Source organism: Elephas maximus, chromosome 1 (genome assembly GCF_024166365.1).
Source record: "Elephas maximus indicus isolate mEleMax1 chromosome 1, mEleMax1 primary haplotype, whole genome shotgun sequence".
NCBI classification, from domain to species: Eukaryota; Metazoa; Chordata; class Mammalia; order Proboscidea; family Elephantidae; genus Elephas; species Elephas maximus.
The window spans coordinates 136,684,752-136,709,936 of NC_064819.1; the positions used below are offsets into that span (position 1 = coordinate 136,684,752).

The window sequence follows — 25,185 nt, forward strand, 5'->3', positions numbered from 1 at the left end:
TAATAGTGATCAATGCCTACCTCCATGATTTCATTAGGGGTTGCCAACTACAATTCCAGAATATTTAATTGTGTTCGTGAGGAACTTATATATAGACCAAGAGGTAGTCCTTCAAACAGAATCAGGGAATACTGCGTGGTTTAAAATCAGAAAAGGTGTGTCAGGATTGTATCCTGTCAATGTATTTACTCAATCTGTATGCTGAGCAAATAATCAAAGAAACTGGACTGTATGAAAAATAATGCTGCATCAGGACGGAAGGAAGACTTGTTAACCTGCAATATGCAGATGACACAACTTTCTTGCTGAAAGTGAAGAGGATTTGAAGCATTTACTGAGGAAGATCAAAAAATATAGCTTTGGGTCTTAAATGCAAGCAAGCAGCCATCTAAGTTGCATCAATTGGTCTCAACCCACCTGGAGCAAAGGAAAATGAAGAACACCAAAGACACAAGGTAATTATGAGCCCAAGAGACAGAAAGGGCCACATAAACCAGACACTCCATCAGCCTGAGACCAGAAGAACTAGATGGTAAAAAAACTACCTGGCTATAAACCATGACTGCCCTGACAAGGGACACAACAGAGAACCCCTGAGGGAGCAGGAGAGCAGCGGGATGCACACCTCAAATTCTTGTAAAAAGACCAGACTTGATGGTCTGACTGAGACTAGAAGGACCCGGAGGTTATGGTCCCCAGACCTTTTGTGAGCCCAAGACAGGAACCATTCCCAAAGCTAACTCTTGAGACAGGGATTGGACTGGACTGTGGGACAGAAAATGATACTGGTGAGGAGTGAGCTTCTTGGATCAAGTAGACACATGAGACTATATGGGCAGCTCCTGTCTGGAGGGCAGATGAGAGGGCAGAGGGGGTCAGAGGCTGGCCAAATGGATACGAAAATGGAGAGTGGAGAGGGGTGTGCTGTTTTATTAGGGGGAGAGCAACTAGGAGTATATAGAAAGGTGTATATAAATTTTTATATGAGTGACTGGCTTGATTGTAAACTTTCACTTAAAGCACAATAAAAATTAAAAAAAAAAAAAGACAACAGCTTTCAATATGGATTACACCTCAACATAAAGAAAACAAAAATCCTCACAACTACACCAGTAAGTAACATCATGATAAGTGGAAAAAATACTGAAGTTGTCAAGGATTTCATTTTACTTGGATCCACAATCTATGCCATAGAAGCAGCAGTCAAGAAATCAAACGATGTATTACATTGGGCACATCTGCTGCAAAAGACCTCTTTAAAGTGTTAAAAAAGCAACGATATTACTTTGAGGACTAAGGTGTGCCTGACTCAAGCCATGGTATTTTCAGTCGCCTCAAATGCACGTGAAACCTGGACAATGAATAAGGAAGATTGAAGAAGAATCTATGCCTTTGAATATGGTGTTGGTGAAGAATATTGAATATACCATGGATCACCAGAAGAATGAACAAATCAGTCTTGGAAGAAGTACAGCCAGGATATTCCTTAGAAGTGAGGATAGTGAGACTTTGTCTTGCTTACTTTGGACATGTTATCAGCTGGAACCAGTCCCTGCAGAAGGATATCATGCTTGGTAAAGCAGAGGGTCAACAAAAGAGAGGAAGACTCTCAACAAGGTGGATTGACACGGTGGCCACAACAATGGGCTCAAACATAGCAATAATTGTGAGGATAGTGCAGGATCGGGCAGTGTTGTATGTAGGGTTGCTATGAATCGGAACTGACTCAATGGCACCTAACAACAACAACAAATATAATTCTTTCTATAATTTCTATATTCTTGCTATAATTCTGCCCAGTATAATTCTTTCCTTTCATTAAATACTACTAAAATCTGTTTTATCTAAAGAGACAATATTTTATCTCCTTCAGGGTCAAAGAATGGTACCAAATGGTATTTTGAAATGTTTTATTAAATTGTTAAAGTACTAATTGAATTGAGACTCTTTTGTCATAAACTGATTATCTTCCTTCATTAGAAGGGCAATATTTCAAACTCAAGGTGATAGTTTTTGTAAGTCAGGCTTCATCCCATGGTTATTTCCTTTTCCTATACCAGCCAGTGTCTTTCAACACACTCTGCCAAGCACTCAAACATCCGTCACTTTTTTATTTTGGATGAACAAATGATGAAAGTGTAAGGCTAAACTGCAAACTTCAAGTAGAAACAGGTGATTTTTCTAAGACCTCTGCCTTTTATCTGGTTAACAGTTTATTAAAACATTCACCAATGATAGAAATAAGATGTATGTTGAGCTGATATATATCAGTATTAATGTATTATGATTTTTGAATTCTTTAGGCTGTAAATACTGTGAAGCAAAATATAATTGTTACCACAGAAGAAGAAAAACGAAGTCATATTCAGATTTTCCTAGAGAGTATGTCTCCCAAAGACAAAGTCATTGTGTTTGTCAGCAGAAAAGCTGTGTAGGTATTTTTTCCTTGTATTCTGTTATGATCATCAATCACATTAAATTTGTTTAGGATTATTTTTTTATGTTAATTTCAAATGGTGGTGGGTATGTTTGTTACAGTATTTCAGTCCAGACTTTTGCTAATAGAAGTAAAACTAGTGAATTAATGACGGTATTAGAATAGCACTTAAGATTACGGACTTTGTTTTGCTTCAGCGCTGATCACTTATCAAGTGACCTGATTCTCCGACGCATATCAGTTGAGTCTCTTCACGGCAACAGAGAACAGAGCGATCGGGAGAAAGCATTAGAGAACTTTAAAACAGGTACACTTATATACTGTTTATTGCAGTTTAAAAGTATGTGCAATACCTGGGCGTTGCTGAGGGACAGAACCCATTTCTAAGATCTCTTCTTAACTTGCGGATCCCAACACTTAGAGCTCTAAATATTTATCAGGCTCTCAGAACTAAATGTTGTTGCTGTTATGCATCCTAGAGTCAATTCTGACTTATACAGCGACTCCATGCACAATAGAAAAGACACTGCCTGGTCATGCGCAGTCCTCACAATCATTGCTATGTTTCAGCTCACTGTTGCAGCCCCTGTGTCAACCCGTCTTGTTCAGGGTCTTCCTCTTTTTCACTGACCCTCTACTCTACCAAGCATGATGTTCTTCTCCATGGACTGGTCCCTCCTGATAACATGTCCAAAGTGAGCAAGACAAAGTCTTATTATCCTCACGTCTAAGGAGTATTCTGGCTGTACTTCTTCCATGACAGATTTGTACCCTCTTCTGACAGTCCATGGTATATTCAGTATTCTTCAACAACACCATAATTCAAATACATCAATTCTTTGGTCTTCCCTATTCGTTGTCCTGCTTTTGCAAGTCGATGAGGTAGTTGAAAATACCATGGCTTGGGTCAGGCACACCTTAGTCCTGAAGGTGATGTCTTTGCTTTTTAACACTTTAAGTAGGTCTTTTGCAGCAGATCTGCCCAATGCAATATGTTGTTTGATTTCTTGGCTGCTACCTCCATGGGCATTGATTGTGGATCTGAGTAAAATGAAATCCTTAACAACTTTAATTTATCATGATGCTGCTTATTGGTGCACTTGTGAGGATTTTTGTTTTCTTTCAAAGTATAACCCATACTGAAGGCTGTAGTCTTTGATTTTAATCAGTAAGTGCTTCAAGTCCTCTTTGGTTTCAGTAAGGCTGTGTCATCTACACATTGAAGGCTGTTAATGAGTCTTCCTCCAATCCTGATGCTGTGTTCTTCACAGAGTCTAGCTTCTTGAATTGTTTGCTCAGCATACAGAATTAATAAGTATGGTGAAAGGATACAACCCTGACACACACCTTTCCTGGTTTTAAACCACACAGTTTCCCCTTGTTCTGTTCGAACGATTGTCTCTTGGTCTATGTACAGGTTCTGCATGAGCATAATTACGTGTTCTGGAATTCCCATTCTTCACAGAATTATTCATAATTTGTTACGATCCACGTAGTCCAATGCCTTTGCGTAGTCAATAAAACACAGGTAAACATCTTTCTCATATTCTCTGCTTTCAGCCAAGATCCATCTGACATCAGCAATTATATCCCTGGTTCCATGTTCTCTTCTGAACCCGCTCTGAATTTCTGGCAGTTCCCTGTCGATATACTGCTACAACCCTTTTTTAATTATCTTCATCATAATTTTACTTGCATGTGATATTAGTGAAACAGTTCGATAACTTCTGCATTCTGCTGGATCACCTTTCTTTGGAATGGGCATGAATATGGACCTCTTCCAGTTGGTCTTCCAAATTTCTTGGCATAGATGAGCAAGTGCTTCCAGTATTGCATCTGCTTGTTGAAGCATCTCAATTGGTATTCCAGGGAGCCTTGTTTTTACCAGTGCCTTAAATGAAGCTTGGGCTTCTTCCTTCAGTACCATCTGTTCTTGATCATATGATACCTCCTGAAATAACTGAATGTCAAGGCATTCGTTTTGGTACAGTGACGCTGTGTATTTCTTCCATCTTCTTTTGATGCTTCCTGTGTTATTCAGTTTTTTTGCAATTCAGCATTGCAACTTGAGGCTTGAAAACTTCAGTGCTCTCACCTTGAGAAATGCTGAGTATATTCGTCCCTTTTGGTTTTCTAACTCCAGGTTTTTGTACATTTCATTATAATACTTTGCTTTGTCTTCTCAAGCCGCTCTTTGAAGTCTTCTGTTCAACTCTTTTACATTTTCATTTCTTCCTTTCAGTTTGGCTACTCTATGTTCAAGAGTAAATTTCAGAGTCTCTCCTGACATCCAGTTTTGTCTTTTCTTTCCTCCCTGTCTTTTTAATGACCTTTTGCTTTCTTCATGTATGATGTCCTTGATGTCATTCCACAAATCGTCTGGTCTTCGGTCATTAGTGTTCAGTGCATAAAATCTATTCTTTTTTTTTTTTTTTTGCTCTGGGTATGTGCTTTTATTTTTAATTTTTATTATGCTTTACAAATCAAGTCAACCTCTAATTCAAAAATCTGTATACACCCCACCATATACTCCCAGCTATTTTCCCCCCAGGGACATAGCAAACTCCCTCTCTCCACTCTGTATTTCAGTGTCCATTCAGCCAGCTTCTGTCCTCCCCTGCCTTCTCATCTCCCCTCCAGACAGGAGCTGCCCACATAGTCTCATGTGTCTACTTGATCCAAGAAGCTCACTGTTCACTAGTGTCATTTTCTATCTTATACTCCAATCCAATCCATGTCTTAAGAGTTGGCTTTGGGAATGGTTCCTGTCTTGGGCTAAAAGAAGGTCTGGGACCATGACCTCTGGGGTCCTTCTAGTCTCAGCCAGACCATTAAGTCTGGTCTTTTTACAAGAATTTGAGGTCTGCATCCCACTGCTCTCCTGCTCCCTCAGGCGTTCTCTGTTGTGTTCCTTGCCAGGGCAGTCATCGGTTGTAGCCGGGCACCATCTAGTTCTTCTGCTTTCAGGCTGACGTAGGCTTGGATTTATGTGGCTCTTTGCTGTCTGTTGGGCTCATAATTACCTTGTGTCTTTGGTGTTCTTCCTTCTGCTTTGCTCCAGGTGGGTTGAGACCAATTGATGCACCTTAGATGGCTGCTTGCTAGCATTTAATAACCCAGATGCCAGTCTCCAAAGTGGGATGGAGAATGTTTTCTTAATAGATTTTATCATGCCAGTTGACCTAGATGTCCCCTAAAACCATGGTCTGGAAACCCTTGCCCCTGCTGCATTGACTTTTGAAGCATTCGGTTTTTTCAGGAAACTTCTTTGCTTTTGGTTTAGTCCAGTTGTGCTGACCTCTTCTGTATTGTGTGTTGTCTTTCCTTTCACCTAAAATAGTGCTTGTCTACTGTCTAATTAGTGAATACCCCCCTGCCTCCGTCCATCCCCACTCTTGTAACCATCAAAGAATATTTTGTCCTCTGATTAAACTATTTCTTCAGTTCTTATAATAGTGTTCTCATACAATATGTCCTCTTGCAAATGACTGATTTCACTCAGCATAATGCTTTCCAGATTCCTCCATATTATGAAATGTTTCACGGATTCATCATTGTTCTTTATTGCATAGTATTCCATTGTGTGAATATACCATAATTTATCCATTCATCCATTGATGGGCATCTTGGTTGCCTCCATCTTTTTGCTATTGTGAACAATACTGCAGTGAACATACACAAACCAAAACAGCCCATTGCCTTTGAGTCAATTTCGACTCATAGCGAGGCTATAGGACAGAGAACTTCCCTATACAGTTTTTAAGGAGCACCTGGTGGGTTCGAACTACTGACCTTTTGGTTAGCAGCTGTAGCACTTAACCACTACACCACCAGGGTGTGTATATAAATCTGCATATATCTGTTTGTGTAAAGGCTCTTATTTCTCTAGGATATATTCCAAGGAGTGGGTAGTTCTATTTCTAGCTTTTTAAGGAAGCGCCAAATCGATTTCCAAAGTGGTTGTACCATTTAATGTTCCCACCAGCAATGTATAAGTGTTCTAGTCTCTCTACAAGCTCTCCAACATTTATTATTTTGTGGTTTTTTGGATTAATGCCAGCCTTGTTGGAGTAAGATGGAATCTCACTAGTTTTGATTTGCATTTCTCTAATGACTGATGATGATGAGCATTTCCTCATGTATCTGTTAGCTACCTGAATGTCTTCTTTAGTGAAGTGCATGTTCATATCATTTGTCCATTTTTTAATCGGGTTATTTGTCTTTTTGTTGCTGATTTTTTACAGTATCATGTAGATTTTAGAGATCAGACCCTGATCGGAAATGTCATAGCTAAAAACTTTTTCCCAGTCTGTAAGTAATCTTTTTACTCTTTTGGTGAAGTCTTTGGATGAGCATAGGTGTTTGATTTTTAGGAGCTCCCAGTTATATAGTTTCTTTCTCTTGTGCTTGGTTAGTAATGTTTTGTATACTGTTTATGCCATATATTAAGGCTCGGAGCATTGTCCCTATTTTTTCTTCCATGATCTTTATCGTTTTAGATTTTATATTTAGGTCTTTGATCCATTTTGAGTTGGTTTTTGTGCATGGTGTGAGTTATGGGTCTTGTTTCATTTTTTTGCAGATGGATATCCAGTTATGCCAGCACCATATGTTAAACAGACTGTCTTTTCCCCCATTTAACTGACTTTGGGCCTTTATCAAATATCAGCTGCTCATATGTGAATGGATTTATGTCTCGATTCTCAATTCTGTTCCATTGGTCTACGTATCTCTTGTACGAGTAGCAGGCTGTTTTGACTACTGTGGCAGTATAATAGGTTCTAAAATCAGGTAGTGTGAGGCGTCCCACTTTGTTCTTTTTCAGTAATGCTTTACTTATCCGGGCCTCTTTCCCTTCCATATGAAGTTGGTGATTTGTTTTTCGATCTCATTAAAAAATGTCGTTGGAATTTGGATCAGAATTGCATTGTATCTATAGATCGCTTTTGGTAGAAGAGACATTTTTACAATATTGAGTCTTCTTGTCCGTGAGCAAGGTACGTTTTTACACTTATGTAGGTCTCTTGTGGTTTCCTGCAGCAGTGTCTTGTAGTTTTCTTTGTATAGGTCTTTTACGTCTCTGGTAAAATTTTATTCCTAAGTATTTTATCTTCTTGGGGGCCACTGTAAATGGTATTGATTTGCTGATTTCTTCTTTGATGTCCTTTTTATTGGTTTAGGGGAATCCAACTGATTTTTATGTGTTTATCTTGTATTCTGATACTCCGCTGAAGTCTTCTATTAGTTTCAGTAGTTTTCTTGAGGATTCTTTAGGATTTTCTGTGTATAAGATCGTGTCATCTGCAAATAGAGATACTTTCACTTCTTCCTTGGCAATCGGGATGCCCTTTATTTCTTTATCTAGCCTAATTGCTCTGGCTAGGACCTCCAACACAGTGTTGAATAAGAGTGGTGATAAAGGGCATCCTTGTCTGGTACCCATTCTCAAGGGGAGTGCTTTCAGACTCTCTCCATTTAGGATGATATTGGCTGCTGGCTTTGTATAAATGCCCTTTATTATGTTGAGGAATTTTCCTTTTCTTCCTATTTTGTTGAGAGTTTTTGTCATGAATGGGTGTTAACCAAAAAAACCAAACCCAGTGCCGTCGAGTCGATTTCAACTGATAGCGACCCTATAGAACAGAGTAGAACTGCCCCATAGAGTTTTCAAGGAGCGCCTGGCGGATTCAAACTGCTGACCATTTGGTTAGCAGCCGTAGCACTTAACCACTACACCACCAGGGTTTCCGAATGGGTGTTGGACTTTGTCAAATGCCTTTTCTGCATCAATTTATAAGATCCTGTAGTTCTTGTCTTTTGTTTTATTTATATGATGGATTACATTAATTGTTTTTCTAATGTTGAACCATCATTGCATACCTGGTATGAATCCCACTTGGTCATGGTGAATTATTTTTTTGATACATTGTTGAATTCTATTGGCTAGAATTTTGTTGGAAATTTTTACATCTACATTCATGAGGCATATAGGTCTGTAATTTTCTTTTTTCATGGTGTCTTTACCTGGTTTTGGTATCAAGGATATGCTGGCTTCATAGAATGAGTTTGGGAGTATTCCATCATTTTCTATGTTCTGAAATACCTTTAAGTAGTGGTGTTAACTCTTCTCTGAAAGTTGGTAGAACTCTGCAGTGAAGCTGTCTGGGCCAGGGCTTTTTTTGGTACTGAGTTTTTTAATTACCTTTTCAATCTTTTCTTTTGTTGTGTGTTTATTTAGTTGTTGTACCTCTGTTTGTTTCTTCTAGGTTTTCAAATTTGTTAGAGTACAATTTTTCGTAGTAATTTGATATGATCCTTTTAATTTCAGTTGGGTCTGTTGTGATATTGCCCATCTTATTTCTTTTTTGGGTTATTTGCTTCCTCTCCTGTTTTTCTTTTGTCAGTTTGGCCAGTGGTTTATCAATTTTGTTAATTTTTTCAAAGAACCAGCTTTTGGTCTTGTTAACTCTTTCAGTTGTTTTTCTGTTCTCTATTTCATTTAGCTGTGCTCTAATTTTTACTGTTCGCTTTCTTCTGGTGCATGAGGGTTTCATTTTTTGCTCTCCTATTTTTTCAAGTTGTAGGGATAATTCTTTGATTTTGGCCCTTTCTTCTTTTTGGATATGTACATTTATTGCTATAAATTGACCTCTGAACACTGCTTTCGCTGTGTCCCAAAGGTTCTGACAGGAAGTGTTTTCATTTTCATTGAATTCTATGAATTTCTTTATTCCCTCCTTAATGTCTTCTATAACCCAGTCTTTTTTGAGCAGGGTATTGTTCAGTTTCCAAGTGTCTGATTTCTTTTCCCTGATTTTTCTCTTATTGATTTCTACTTTTATGGCCTTGTGGTCAGAGAAGATGCTTTGTAGTATTTCAGTGTGTTCGAGTCTGTTAAGGCTTGCTTTATGACCTAATATGTGGTCTATTCTAGAGAATGTCCCATGTGCATTGGAAAAGAAAATCTACTTGGCTGCTGTTGGGTGGAGTGTTCTGTATATGTGTATGAGGTCAAGTTGGTTGATTGTGGCATTTAGATCTTCCGTGTCTTTATTGAGCTTTTTTGTGGATGTTCTCTACTTTGCCAAAAGTGGTGTGTTAAAGTCTCCTACTATAATTGTGGAGCTGTCTATCTCACTTTTCAATGCTGTTAGAGTTCATTTTATGTATCTTAAAGCCCTGTCATCGGGTGCATAAATATTTAATATGGTTGTATCCTCCTGGTAGATTGTCCCTTTAATCATTATATAGTGTCATATTCTTTGTGGTGGATTTAACTTTAAAGTGTACTTAAAGTGTATTTTGTCCAAAATTAATATTGCCATTTCTGCTCTTTTTTGATTGTTATTAGCTTGATGTATTTTTTTCCATCCTTTGAGTTTTAGTTTGTGTCTCTAAGTGTAAGGTGTGTCTCTTGTAGGCAGGATGTAGACAGACCATGTTTTTTAATCCATTCTGCCACTCTCTGTCTCTTTATTCGTGCATTTAGTTCATTTACATTCAGCATAATTATGGCTAAGTACGAGTTCAGTGATGTCATTTTGATGTCTTTTTTTGTGTGTTTTTGACGGTTTCTTTTTCCCACTTAATTTTTTGTGCTAGGTAGTTGATCTCTGTATATTGTCTTTTCCTCTTATTTGCTGTTGTTGATTTTGTCTTTGCTGAATCTTTATTTTTTTCTTGTATTTTATTTTGATGAGTAGGATTGCTATTCTCCTTTGTGGTTACCTTAATATTTACCCCTGTTTTTCTAAGTTTAAACCTAACTTTTATTTCTTTATATCACTTTCACTTTCTCTCCATAGGAGAGATTGATAACTACATTTCTCAGTCCTTCTTTATTGTTTTAATGTTGTCTTCTTTTACATAATGACATCGCTGTTTCCCTGTTTTGAGCTTTTTTTTTTTAATCTTGATTTATTTTTGTAATTTCCCTATCTAGGTTGACATCTGATTCCTCTGTCCTGTGTTCTAGTCTTGGGTTGATATGTGATATGATTGATTTTGTAACCAGAGAACTCCCTTTAATATTTCTTGTAGTTTTGGTTTGGTTTTTATGAATTTCCTAAACTTCTGTTTGTCTGGAAATATCCTAATTTGCCTTCATATTTAAGCGACAGTTTTGCTGGCAGTCGGCTGGCAGTTTTTTTCCTTCAGTGCTTTATATAAGTCATCCCAATTGCCTTCGTGCCTTCATGGGTTCTGCTGAGTCGTGCGAGCTTATTATTGACTCTTCTTTGTAGGTGACTTTTCATTTATCCCTAGCCGCTCTTAACATTCTCTGTTTATTTTTGGTTTGGGCAGGTTTGACTATAATGTGTCTTGGTGACTTTCTTTTGAGATCTACCTTATGTGGAGTTCAGTGAGCATCTTGGATAGATATCTTCTCATCTTTCACAATATCAGGGAAATTTTCTGCCAATAAATCTTCAACAATTCTCTCTGATTTTCTGTTATCCCTTCCTGTTCTGTTACTCCAACCACTTGTAGGTTATTTCTCTTGATAGAGTCCCACATGATTCCTAGGGTTTCGTCTTTTTTTTTTTAGTTCTTTTATCTGATTTTTCTTCAAATATATTGTTGCCAAGGGTTTTATCTTCAATCTCACTAATTCTGCCTTCTGTTTCCTCAATGATTGCTGTCTCTCTATGGATTCTTGCAGCTTATTAAATTTTTCATTATGTTTTTGAATAACTTTTTTAATTTCTTCAACTGCTTTATCTGTGTGTTCCTTGGCTTGTTCTGCATTTTGCCTAATCTTGTTCCTGATGTCTTGAAGAGTTCTCTATATTAATCTTTGTATTCTGCATCTGGTAGTTCCAGGAATACACCTTCATCCAGAAGATTCCTTGATTCTTTGTTTTGAGAGCTTGTGGAAATGACCATGGTATGCTTCTTTATGTGATTTGATATTGACTGTTGTCTCCTAGCCATCTATAAGTTATTGTATTAGTTTATTTTATATTTGCTTACTGTATCCTAGCTTCTTGCTTTGTTTTGTTTTGATATACCCAAATAGGCTGCTTGAGTGAGCTAGCTTGATTATTTTTGTCTTTGAAGCTCTAATGTCCTCTTACCAGATGGCTAGAGCTGCTACCAGGTACATGAGCCTAGGAGTCCATTCACTTTTCTTGTATGGGTTCAGCTCAGGTGTCCAGGTAGTTGGTCATCAAGTGTCGTACAGGCTCTGTCCTCAAGTCTTAGAGGGGCAGGGGTAACTGGTGTAGGTACAGGTATCTGGTTGCAGCAGGGGGTCATGCTCTAAACAAGGCCAGGGGCTGACAACTGTCCTCCAAGTGTCTGTGAGGAAAGCATGTCCCTGTTCCCTGGAGTGCGCTGGTGGGTGGGTTCTGCAGCTGGACCATGGACACCCAGTGCTTTCGGTTGTAAGAACTAGGAGGTACCACTTATCTTTGGATCCCTGTTGCTGGTGGCTAGCTGACGTGGGTGGAGCCACCAGTCCTTAGGCCCCTAATGTGGGTAGGTGAGGACCCTGTTTAGTAGGTAAAGTGGTGTCAAACATCAAACACCCACCTCTCCACTGCACAGCTGAAATAGTTGCAGTCTGCCAACAGGGCCTATTCTCCTGAAATGGACCCACACAGGTCCATGCAGGGGTGAAAGGTATTCAAAGTCTGCAGACCGTTTGTGCCTGGACAGGAACTGCCTCTATCCTGAGCTCCCCAGCTTAGTGGAGCTGGCAGATTATCTTTTCCCCTAACTGTGAATTTATTCCTTCTCCAAGGCCAGGAGAATGGCTCAGGTCATGTAGCAGGACCTATCTCAGGCCCAAGGAAATCGACAGCCACTGAAGTCAGCTTGGGGGCTGAGGGTGCATTAAAAGAAACACAAGTACTTAGCTTTTGCTGAAAGCACCGTTATTCTTTGGTTCTGGAGGTGTGAGTAGGCTTTGCAGCTTGCTGTCTCTTCCTGAGAAAACCGCATCTGGAATGCTACTGCCAGCCCCACTGCGGTCGCTCCAGGGAATGGTGCCTGAGGGTTCCTGGCGATTCCTGTCCGGCAACTCCTCGCCACTTCTGAACCGTCTCTCCCTCCCCTGCCACTCAATCCATTTTCTAACTTTGCCTTTGATGTTCAGAGCTCCTAGCTTGTCATATATATAATCGTTTCACCTGTGTTTTTGGGTCTTTGTTGTAAGAGTGATCACGCTGTCTTGGCCCTGCCTCCAAATCTATTCTTGAGATGGTCTCTAAATTCAGGTGGGATATACTCAAGCTCGTATTTTGGCTCTTATGGACTTGTTTTAATTTTCTTTAACTTCAATTTGAACTTACATATGAACAATTGATGGTCTGTCCCAGGGTTAGTCCCTGGTCTTGTTCTGACTGATGATATTGAGCTTCTGCATCATCTCTTTCCACAGATGTAGTCAATTTGATTCCTGTGTATTCCATCTGGTGAGGTTCACATGTATAGTCATTTATATTGTTGAAAAAGGGTATTTGCCATCTAGAAAGAAACTCAGTAAAGATAAAGAAGATCTAAATGCAATAATCAGCCAAGTTGACCTCATAGGCATATACAGAACATTCCACTCAGTATACATTCTTTTCCAATGCACATGGAACATTCTCCAGAAGAGACCATACAAAAGCAAGCCACAACAAAATCCAGAATATTATAATAATACCAAGCATCTCCTCTGATTACAATGTCATAAAAGTAGCAATCAGTAACAGGAATAAAATTAAAAAATTGTTTTTAATTTTTAAAAAATTTTATTCCTGTTACTGATTACTGCAAGGAAAAGAAAATACATGGAAACTGAACAACACCTTGCTTAAAAATTACTAAGCAATAAATGAAATAAAGGATGGAATAGAAAAACTCATAAAATCAAATAAGAATGAAAACACATCTTACCAAAACCTTTGGAATACAGCAAAAGCAGTGCTTAGGAGGTCAATTTATAGCAAAAAATGCACACATCAAAGAAGAAGAAAAAGCCAAAATCAAATATTAACCCTACAAGTCAAATTAAAAAAAAGCAGCAAAAGAAGAAAGGAAATAATAAAAATTAGAGCAGAAATAAATGAAATAGAGAAGAGAAAAAAAAAAAAAATAGAATCAACAAGACCAGAATTTGGCTCTTTGAAAGAATCAACAAAATTGACAGACCATTACCCAAACTGACAAAAGAAAAGCAGGAGAAGAAGCTAAAGACCCTAATAAGCAATGAGCTGGGTGATACCACAACAGAATCAATCTAAATAAAAAGGATCGTAACAGAATACTACGAACAATTGTACTCCTACAAATTTGAAAACCTAGAGGAAATGGACAAATTTCTAGAAACATACTACATACCCAAGCTAACACAAACTTGAGGTAGAAAAACTAAACAGACCCATAACAAAAGAAGAGATTGAAGAGGTAATAAAAAAAAATCCCAACAACAACAAAAAAAGCCATGCTCTTGACGGCTTCACTGGAGAATTCTACAAAACGTTCAGAGAAGCATGCACAACAATACTACTCAAACTATTTCTGACCATAGAAAAGGAAGGAATACTCCTGAATTCTTTCTATGAAGCCAGCATAACCCTGATACCAAAGCCAGGCAAAGACACCATAAAAAAAGAAAACACAGATCAATATCCCTCATGAATACAGATGCAAGAATTCTCAACAAAATTCTAGCCAATAGAATTCAATAGCATATAAAAAATATATATATATATATCATGACCAAGTGGGATTCATACCAGGTATGCAAGGATGGTTCAACATTAGAAAATCAATCAATGTAATCCATCACATTCATAAAACAAAGGAATCACATGATCATCTCAGTTGATGAAGAAAAGGCACTTGACAAAGTCCAATACTCATTCCTAATAAAAACTCTCAGCAAAATAAGAACAGAAGGGAAACTCCTTGCCATAATAGAGGGCATTTATACAAACCAACAGCCAGGATCATTCTCAACAGAGAGAGACTGAAAGCAATCCCCCTGAGAACGGGAACCCTTTACTACCATTCTTATTCAACATCATGCTGGAAGTCCTAGATAGAGCAATGAGGCAAGGAAAAGAAATAAAGGGCATACAGTTTGGTAACGAAGAGGTAAAAATATTCCTGTTCACAGATGATATGATCCTGGACACAGTAAACCCCAAAGAATCCACAGGAAAGCTAGTGGAACTAATAGATTCAGCAGAGTAGCAGGATACAAGATCAAAAAACAAAAATCAGTTGGATTTCTCTTCACCTACAAGAAGAACCTCAAAAAGGAAATCAGGAAATCCATACCATTTACAGTAGCCCCCAAGAAGATAAAAATACTTAGGAATATATCTAGCCAGGGACATAAAAAACCTATACAAAGAAAACTACAAAACACTATTGCCAGAAACCAAAAGAAAAAACAAACAAACCCATTGCCATTAAGTTGATTCTGACTCATAGTGACCCTGTAGGACAGAGTAGAAGTACCCCATAGGGTTTTCAAGGAGCAGCTGGTGGATTAGAACTGCTGACCTTTTTGGTTAGCAGCCGAGCTCTTAACCACATACCATGCTCATGAATAGGAAGACTCAACACTAAAAATGTCAGTACTACCCAAAGTGATCTACAGATACGCAATTCCAATCCAAATACCAACAGCATTCTTTAACGAGATGGAGAAACTAATCACCAACTTTACATGGAAAGGGAAAAGGCCCTGGATAAGTAAATCATTTTTGGAAGAACGAAGTGGGAGGCCTCACACTACCTGATCGTAGAACCTATTATACAACCAGGGTAGTCAAAACAGCCTGGTGCTGGTATAACATCAGACACACAGACCAACGGAGCAGAATTGAAAACCGAGAGATAAATCCATCTACCTATGGTCAGCTGATCTTTGATAAAACGCCAAAGTCTATTAAATGGGGAAGAGACAGCCTTTAACAAATGGTGCTGGCATAACTGGATATCCATTTGTGAAAAAATGAAACAGGATCCATGCCTCACACCATACACAAAAACTAACTCAAAATGGACCAAAGATTTAAATATAAAACCTAAAATGATAAAGATCATAGAAGAAACAGTAGGAACAACATTAGGTGCCCTAATACATGGCATAAATACAGTACAAACCATAACTAACACTGCACAAACACCACTAGATAATTGGGAGATCCTAAAAATTAACTACTTATGCTCATCAGAAGACTTCACCAAAATATTAAAAAGAGAACCTACGGACTAGGAAAAAAATTTTGGCTACGACATGTCCAACAAGGGTCTAATCTCTAAAATCTACAAAATACGTCAATGCCACAACAACAAAAAGACAAATGTTGTTGTTGTTGTTAGGTGCCGTAGAGTCAGTTCTGACTCATAGTGACCCTATGTACAACAGAATGAAATGCTGCCCAGTCCCATACCATCCTCACAATCATTATGCTTGAGCCAATTCTTGCAGTCACTGTGTCAGTCCATCTTGTTGAAGGTCTTCCTCTTTTTCACTGACCCTCTACTTTACCAAGCATGATGTCCTTCTCCAGGGACTGATCCCTCCTGATAACATGTCCAAAGTAGATGAGACATAGTCTCACCATCCTTGCTTCTAAGGAGCATTCTGGCAGTACATCTTCCAAGACAGATCTGTTTGTTTTTCTGGCAGTCCGTAACATATTCAATATTCTTTGCCAACACCATAATTCAAAGGTGTCAGTTATTCTTCACTCTTCCTTATTCGTAATCCAGCTTTCCCATGCATATGAGACAATTGAAAACACGATGGCTTGAGTCAGGCACACCTGTCTTTAAGGTGATGTCTTTGCTTTTCAACACTTCAAAGAGGTCTTTTGCAGCAGATTTGCCCAATGCAGTATGTCCTTAGATTTCTTGACTGCTGCTTCCATGGCATAAATTGTGGATCCAAGTAAAATGAAATCCTTGACAGCCTGAAACTTTTCTCCGTTTGTCATGATGTTGCTTATTGGTCCAGTTGTGAGGATTTTTGTTTTCTTTATGTTGAGGTGTATTCCATACTGAAGGCTATGGTCTTTGATCTTCATCAGTGAGTGCTTCAAGTTCTCTTCACTTTCAGCAAGCAAGGTTGTGTCATCTGCATAATGCAGGTTCAGGTTGTTGAGTCTTCCTCCAACCCTGTTGCTGAGTTCTTCTTCATATAGTCCAGTTTCTTGGATTATTTGCTCAGCAGGTGGATTGAATAAATATGGTGAAATGACAGAACCCTGACACACACCTTTCCTGACTTTAAACCATGCAATATCCTCTCATTCTGCTCCATCGACTGCCTCTTAATCTATGTACAGGTTCCTCAGGAGCACAATTAAGCCTTCTGGAATTCCCATTCTTTGCAATGTTATCCATAATTTTTATGATCCACACAGTTGACTGCCTTTGCATAGTCAGTAAAACACAGGTAAACATCTTTCTGGTATTCTCTGCTTTCAGCCAGGATCCATCTGACATCAGTAATGATATCCCTGGTTCCCCATCCTCTTCTGAATCCAGCTTGAAATTCTGGCAGTTCCCTGTTGATATAGTGCTGCAGCCGCTTTTGAATGATCTTCAACAAAATTTTACTTGCGTGTGATATTACTGATACTGTTCAATAATTTCCAGATTTAGTTGGATCACCTTTCTTGGGAATAGGCATAAATACGGATCTGTTCCAGTTGGTTGGCAAAGTAGCTGTTTTCCAAATTTCTTGGCATACACTAGTGAGCACTTCCAGTGCCACATCTGTTGGTTGAAACATCTCAGTTGTTATTCCATCAATTCCTAGAGCCTTGTTTTGCGCCAATACCTTCAGTGCAACTTGGACTTCTTCCTTCAGTACCATCGGTTCCTGATCATATGCTACTTCCTGAAATGAACATCGACCCGTTCTTTTTGGTATAGTGACTCTGTGTATTCCTTCCATCTTCTTTTGATGCTTCCTGCGTTGTTTAATATTTTCCCCATAGAATCCTTCAGTATTGCAACTTGAGGCTTGAATTTTTTCTTCAGTTCTTTCAGCTTGAGAAATGCTGAGCATGTTCTTATCTTTTGATTTTCTATTTCCAGGTCTTTTCACATGTCATTATAATATTTTATTTTGTCTTCTCCAGCTGCCCTTTGAAATCTTTTGTTCAGCTCTTTTACTTCATCATTTCTTCCTTTCGCTTTAGCTACCCAGTGTTCAAGACAAATAATCTGCTTAAAAAGTGGGCAAAGGATATGAACACACTTCATCAAAGAAGACATTCAGGCAGCTAGCAGACACATGAAAAAGTGTTCGTGATTGTTAGCTATTAGCTATTAGAGAAATGAAAATCAAAACTACAATACAGGGGAGGTCAGCACAATTGGACTAAACCAAAAGCAAAGAAGTTTCCTGAATAAACTGAATGCTTCAAAGGCCAGCATAGCAGGGGCAGGGGTCTGGGGACCATGGTTTCAGGGGACATCTAAGTCAATTGGCATAATAAAATCTATTAACAAAACATTCTGCATCCCACTTTGAAGAGTGGCATCTCGGGTCTTAAACGCTAGCAAGCAGCTATCTAAGATGCATCAATTGGTCTCAACCCACCTGGATCAAAGGAAAATGAAGAACACCAAGGACACAAGGTGATTATGAGCCCAAGAGACAGAAAGGGCCACATCAACTAGAGACTTACATCATCCTGAGACCAGAAGAACTAGATGGTGTCCGGCTACAATCGATGACTGCCCTGACAGGGAACACAACAGAGAACCCCCGAGGGAGCAGGAGAGCAGTGGGATGCAGATCCCAAATTCTCATAAGACCAGACTTAATGGTCTGACTGAGACTGGAAGGACCCCGGTGGTCATGGCCCCCAGACCCTCTGTTGGCCCAGGACAGGAACCATTCCTGAAGCCAACTCTTCAGACGTGGATTGGACTGGACAATGGGTTGGAGAGGGATGCTGGTGAGGAGTGAGCTTCTTGGATCAGGTGAACACTTGAGACTATGTTGGCATCTCCTGCCTGGAGGGGAGATGAAAGGGTGGAGGGGATTAGAAGCTGGCGATAAGGACACCAAAGGAGAGAGTGGAGGGAGACAGCAGGCTGTCTCATTGGGGGGAGAGTAAATGGGGGTGGGTAGCAGGGCGTATGTGGGTTTTTTGTGTGAGAGACTGACTTGATTTGTGAACTTTCACTTAAAGCACAATAAAAATTATTTAAAAAAAACTACAACAAGATACCATCTCACCCCTACATTATTGGCACTAAAAAAAAAAATAATAATAACGTAGTAAGTGTTGGAGAGGCTACAGGGAGATTGGAACTCTTATGTGTTGGTGGTGGGAATGTAACATAGTACAACCACTGTGGAAAATGGTATGGCACCTCCTTAAAAAACTAGAAATAGAAATATCATATGACCCAGCAATCCCACTCCTAGGAATATATCCTAGAGAAATAAAGAGCCATCACATGAATAGGCATATGCATATCCATGTTCATTGCAGCACTATTCACAGTAGCAAAAAGATGGAAACAATCCAAGTGCCTATCAACAGATGAATGAATAAACAAATTAGGGTTCATACACACAATGGAATACTACGCAATGATAAAGAACAATGATGAATCCTCGAAACATCTCACACCATCGATGTATCTGGAGGGCAATGTGCTGAGTGAAATAAGTCAATCACAAAAGGACAAATATTGTATGAGACCACTATTATAAAAACTCAAGAAAAGGTTTACACATAGGAAAAAAAAAAAAGCATTCCTTGATGGTTATGAGGGTAAGGAGAGGTGGTGAGGACAAATCATTAACTAGATAGTAGACAAATGTCAACTTTGGTGAAGGGAAAGACAACACACACTTTATGGAAAGTCAGCACAACTTGACCAAAGCAAAGTCTTAGAAGTTTCCTAGAGACAACCTTGAGGGACCAAGTTGCTGGGGCTGGGGGCTGGGTACCATAGTAAAAAAAAAAAAAAAAAAAGAACAAAGGTATTTGCAATGAATAAATCATTAGTCTTTGAAAATTCTGTCATGCAATTTCCGTTGTCGTTTCTACCTCTAAGAACACATTTTCCAAGTACTGATCCCTCTTCTTTGTTTCCAACTTTCACATTCCAATCACCAGTAATTACCAATACATCTTGATTGCATGTTTGAGAACTAACTAGCCAAACTCAAAAATGACTAATGTTTAAAGCAGAATACTAAGATATTGATTTTAGTGAATATCTATTCACTTACTTGAGAAGCGTATACCTTTGTGGTATGGTACCTGGGAGGCCAGAGTATTAAAAAGATTGCTTGGTAAGGAAGGAAGCTGAGCGGAGGCAATGGATAGCCCACAATTGTTTCATGCTGGGGTCTCACGAATAATCCCGTTATGTAACAGTGACCAGGGCGAACTTTGTCCCAATCTTTTTGATTGAGGCCCATTAATAGATTGCTGACCATACTTTTTTAAAATATCTTTATTGAGGTAAAACTGACAACAAACTGCACAGTTTTTTTTAATTTTTGTTGTGCTTTAAGTGAGAGTTTACAAATCAAGTTGGACTCTCATACAAAAATTTATGAACACCTCTCCAAATACTCCTAATTGCTCTCCCCCTAATGAGACAGCACGCTCCTTCCGTTCTCTATTTCTTTTCGTGTCCATTCATCCAGCTTCTGACCCTCTCTACCCTTTCATCTCCCCTTCAGACAGGAGATGCCAACATAGTCTCATGTGTTTACTTGATCCAAGAAGCTCATTCTTCACCAGTATCATTGTCTTTCCCATAGGCTAGTCCAATCCCTGTCTGAAGAGTTAGCTTTAGGTATGGTTCCTGTCTTGGGCTAACAGAAGGTCTGGGGACCGTGACCTCCAGGGTCGTTCTAGTCTCAGTCAGACCATTAAGTCTGGTCTTTTTACGAGAGTTTGGTGTCTGCATCCCACTACTCTCCTGCTCCCTCCGGTTCTTTGTTGTGTTCTCTATCAGGAAACTGCACATATTTAAAGTGTACCGTGTGACATGCATATACATCTATGGAACTATCACTACAATCAAGATAATGAGCATTTCTAGCACCCCTAAAAGTTTCCTGGTGTCCTTTGTAATCCAGCCGTCATTTCCTACGCCGTTCCCAGGCAACCACTGCTATGCTGTTTGTCATTGTAGATTACTTTGCATTTTATCTACCATCTTGCTGTTTATTTTTTGTTCCATCTTTTTAATATCTATTTTTTCTACCTTCTTTTGGATTATTTTTATGAATCCATGTTTATCTCATTGGTTTATTAGCCATACTTCTTTGCTTTTTTACTCTAGTGATTGCTTTAACATCATGTCTACAGTGTACAACTTTAATTTATCACTGTCTACTTCAAATAATATTTATCAGTGATTTCAAACATTTTGATTACTTCTGCTTTGAGATTCTTGGATCTGTGGGATTATAATTTTCATCAAATTTGGAACAGTTTTGGCTATTATTTCTTCAATATTTTCCTGTTCCCCCCTCTTCCAGGAACTCTAATATTTATCAGGCCACTTGAAGTTGTCCCACAGCTCACTAATGATCTGTTTATTATTTTCAGCCTTTTTTCTCTTCCATTTTGTATAGTTTTTATTGTTCTGTTTTCAAATTAGTTCACTGATCCTTACTTCTGCACTAATCTGCTGTTAATCTCACCCAATGTATTTTTCATCCCATTTTTTTTTAACCTCTAGAGGTTTAAGTTATTTCTTATCTTCCGTATCTTTCCTTGATATGCTCGTTCTTTTCTCTGCCTCCTTGAATGTATGGAATATAGTTATAATAACTTTAACTAACTTATTTACAAATTCTTTCTTTGATGTCATTTCTGGATTTGTTGCTGTCAATTTTCCTTTTTTGTAGTTATGGGTCATATTATTCTGTTCACTGTTACAGAAAATTTACATTTTGAGCGCTAGACTTATTGGTATTCCTTTAAATATTTTTTGGCTTTGTTCTGGAACCCAGTTAGGTTACTTGGAAATGTTGCTCATAGTGATTTTTTTTTTTTTTTTCACAATAAAGAAAGCTCCCTGTAACTCCAGCTCTCCAAATACAATGTTAAAGTTTTGAATAGAGATAACATTTTACTATTTCCTAATTTATTCTGAGGGGTGTTTTTAACATTGATTTTGAGTAACTTGTCCCCTTCTTCCAGCTCCTTCTCCAAAACCATGTTTAGCCAATACTGTTCTATATTTTTTAAATGGTAGTTTTTTAGCTTTAAGATATATATTGGTTCTTGAAATTTTTTAATTTTTCAAGGACCGTTTGCTGAATTATGATATCTGTTATGTTGTAAATGGCTAGTAGTTAAAAAAAAAAAAAAGGACATTAAGTATTCCTTTCTCATTTTCAAATATCTTAGTAAACATGTTAATGTAAGCAATAATAGTTCATCTGGTTAAATAATAAGAAAAGATACACTTTTCATGTATGTCTTGGGTTGGTTTATGCCAGAATATGTCCATATGCATTTGGCTTTCTTCTTTAGGTAAAGTGAGAATATTGATTGCTACTGACTTAGCATCCCGAGGTCTTGATGTCCACGATGTCACACATGTCTATAATTATGATTTCCCCCGGAACATTGAAGAATATGTCCACAGAGTAGGGCGCACTGGAAGAGCAGGGTGAGTAAGCACAGTCTATTCTTAAAAGTGGAATTCCAATCCTTCTCATTACTTTCTGCACACATTATTCTTGACCAGGAAAATATTTTGTTCTCTTTTACTGGAAATTGTCTGCTTCTCCTCAGAACCTGCTTGGACTGCTTTATCCCTGTCCAATTGGTCTGCTCCAGATTCAGCCAGATCACTCCATGATTGGCTTCATTGAACTGTTTCTGATTCCACTCTTTACTTCGTATCTATAGTATCACAGTATTGAGCTGTACCCAGTGGCTCCTCTGAATGTTGTTGACAAATTCTCTAAGTTGGCATGCATATGACAGAGGAGTTGCCCCTCAAGAACTCAATTATCATATAGGCATGCATCACTTAATGTCCACTATACCATCTGTGAAATAGAATGGCCGTCCACAGATTACGAGCGAGTTCCATTCCTAAATCTGTCTTTAAGTTGAATTTGTACGTAAGTTGGAACAATTAGATATGATTCGTATTTAACATCAGTTAGCCAAATGTTTTTCATATATAGTATATAATGTGCCTTTCTATGTATAAAAAACATTAAAGAAACACTTCTAGATACAGTAAAACATCTTTAACAACAATACAGTAATAATAATAATGTTTTGATGTGCATTATTACAAACCATTGTATGTACCTCAATTTTTTAATATAATAGGCTTTACCGGGGGTTGGTTCATAACCATGGGTTGTATGTAAGTTGGGCTTTCGCAACCCAAGCAGTACTGAAATGTATGCAGTCAGATGTTGCCCCAAACATGTTAAGCGGCACATGACTATCTCCTTATGATGTTTTAAACAACTGCAGATTATTTTGATTACAAATCAGTTTGCATGACCTTAATTCTTAATACATAGTAAATAATTGGAGTGTGAAAGAGTTGAGGTTTTGCTGTTGTTTTTTATTCTGCTGTTTTGTTAACTGAATCATGAATACAGATTATAAAACAAATTACATGAGTTTTTCTTTCCCCTCCTTAAAGGAGAACTGGTGTGTCAATTACTCTTATCACCAGAAATGACTGGAGGATTGCCACTGAATTGATTAATATTTTGGAAAGAGCAAATCAGGTGAGAATATGCCACTCATTAGAAGTCTACCTCTAATCACTTTTGCAGTGTTTCATCATTTTGTTTATGTAAGTTACTGGGGATGTAATTATGCAAAAGCTCCCTACTCATGGAGCTTACTGCTTCTCAGGAAAGAGAGATGTTAAACAAGTAATTAAACATGCTATAAGGGCTACAGCATGGCAAAGATAAGGAGCTATAGGAGTATATAGCTAGGGAACCTAATCTAATGGGGAAGGGTCAATGAAAGCCCTGCTGAGGAAGAAACCAGTCAGGTGGGGGTGAGGAGAGCCCTAGAAAATGGGGAAAGTGTTCTAGCACAGGGAACATATTCAGGCCCAGAGGTGAGAGAGAGTATAAAGAAAACGGCACTAGATAAGGGCATGCCGAGGACACCGGGTAGCAACTGAAGGGCTATACAAGCAGGGAGTACATATTATGGGTGTTTTTAAGATAAGTCCTTAAGATAGATTCAGGGGTTAATAGGCAGGGAGGCAAATTTCATTCCATCCGAAAGATGTAAAAGTGTTATCTAACAGTTGTGCAGATTTCGCTGGCTGAAATGATTGGGAGGCATTTTGGCATATTGTAGAAAAGCTATAAAAAATAGTGAAAGAAAATACTCAGAATCCTAACACATTTAATAATTTCAGAGTGTCCCAGAGGATCTTGTGTCAATGGCTGAGAGATATAAGGCCAATAAACAGAAAAAGGAAATGGAAAAAAAATTGGGAAGACCTCAAGGGAAACCCAAGAAGTTTTATTATTAATGTGTATAATGAAAAGTGGTACCAGGCCACTGGAGGTAAAAACTAACTCATGGACTTGCAGATGCTTGCTTTCTCTTAAACTAGGCTTTATTGGTATGCTTAATTCAATCAGCATTATCTCTAGGAATCTTTTTTTCAATAAGTGTTACTCTTACAGTATTTTATATAGGTTTAGAAGTTGTACTAATTTAGAGTTGAGAGAATAAATTTAAATTATACAAAAAGATCTGTAATAAGAGTTGGTAGAGCTATAACTTGGTATAACTTCTTTGGAGAACAATTTGGTAATGTATCAATTGCAGTACACATACCCTTTGATCCAGGAATTCCTCTCCTAGGAATGTATTCTAGAAATATATTTGCACATACAAGTAAAGATTTATGTAGCAGCAAAAGACAACAACCTAAATGTCCAGTAGGGGACGAGATGAATAAATTATGGGACATTGATATGCTCTGCAGTTGTTAGAGAACATGCGAACAGACTTTAAGATGTCTTAAGTGTTAAAAAGCAAAGCATTTCCTGTTAAGATGGTGGTGAACTGAGCTAATACAGAAAACCTTCCATTCTACGTCAAACTCATAGAAATGCTAGGTAAAATATATTAAAAAAAAAAAGTTCCCAAAGCTGTGTGATGGATACATGGGTGTTTAAGTTCGCATTTACTAACCTGAGTATTTAGCACTGTAGCGAGCCTTTGCCCTGGAGTGGAAGCAGATGAGGGGGGAAAGAGTGAACCACAAGAACTCTGTGAAGGCTAAATTCTAACCCTTACTGAAGCCTCATGCTGAGAAACTGATTTTAAAAATGTCCGAGAACAGCTGAAATGCAGTGGATCCAGGAACTATTCTGCTCATGAAAAATAACACACTAACAATAACGTATATCATGACTCTGGATTGAGAGCATTGATGAAGTAATTCAAAAGGGCTTTGTAATAAACATGTCTGAAATGTTCAAAAAATAAAAACAGAAATTGATGGCTTGTGAGAAAGGAAAAAAAGGAAAATCTAGAAGTGAAAAAGTCATTGAAATTTAAAAACTCAAAGGAATGAAGTAATAAACTAGACAGAGCTAAATGCAATGAGTATGAGAGCAGAGGAAATCAATCACAATGCCTCTGAGATACAGAGAGAAAATATGAAAGCCAGGTTCACAGCACAATGTGTAAGCTATGCTCTTTAATTTTGAAAAGGAGAGTTTTTAATCTAACAGCAGGTATGTCTTTTTTATATTGACTCTTTGAAAGTATTACTTCAAAATCCAA

At 38.2% G+C, this 25,185-nt stretch overlaps 2 protein-coding genes across 5 annotated transcripts in view; one reads left to right on the forward strand and one right to left on the reverse strand.

The window, feature by feature from the left end:
- The window catches only part of DDX43 (DEAD-box helicase 43), a 41,298-nt gene extending 17,165 nt beyond the window's left edge, over nt 1–24,133 (forward strand). The window contains exons 12-16 of the mRNA XM_049895621.1: nt 2,304–2,431; nt 2,635–2,744; nt 21,919–22,057; nt 23,060–23,147; nt 23,801–24,133. Of these exons, the coding sequence (XP_049751578.1) occupies nt 2,304–2,431; nt 2,635–2,744; nt 21,919–22,057; nt 23,060–23,147; nt 23,801–23,917 (582 nt within the window). The 3' untranslated portion in view covers nt 23,918–24,133. The remainder of the gene's footprint in view (nt 1–2,303; nt 2,432–2,634; nt 2,745–21,918; nt 22,058–23,059; nt 23,148–23,800) is intronic.
- Nucleotides 1–25,185, reverse strand: part of CGAS (cyclic GMP-AMP synthase) — a 115,071-nt gene that overhangs the window by 45,553 nt on the left and 44,333 nt on the right. The gene's annotated exons all lie outside the window — the stretch shown is intronic.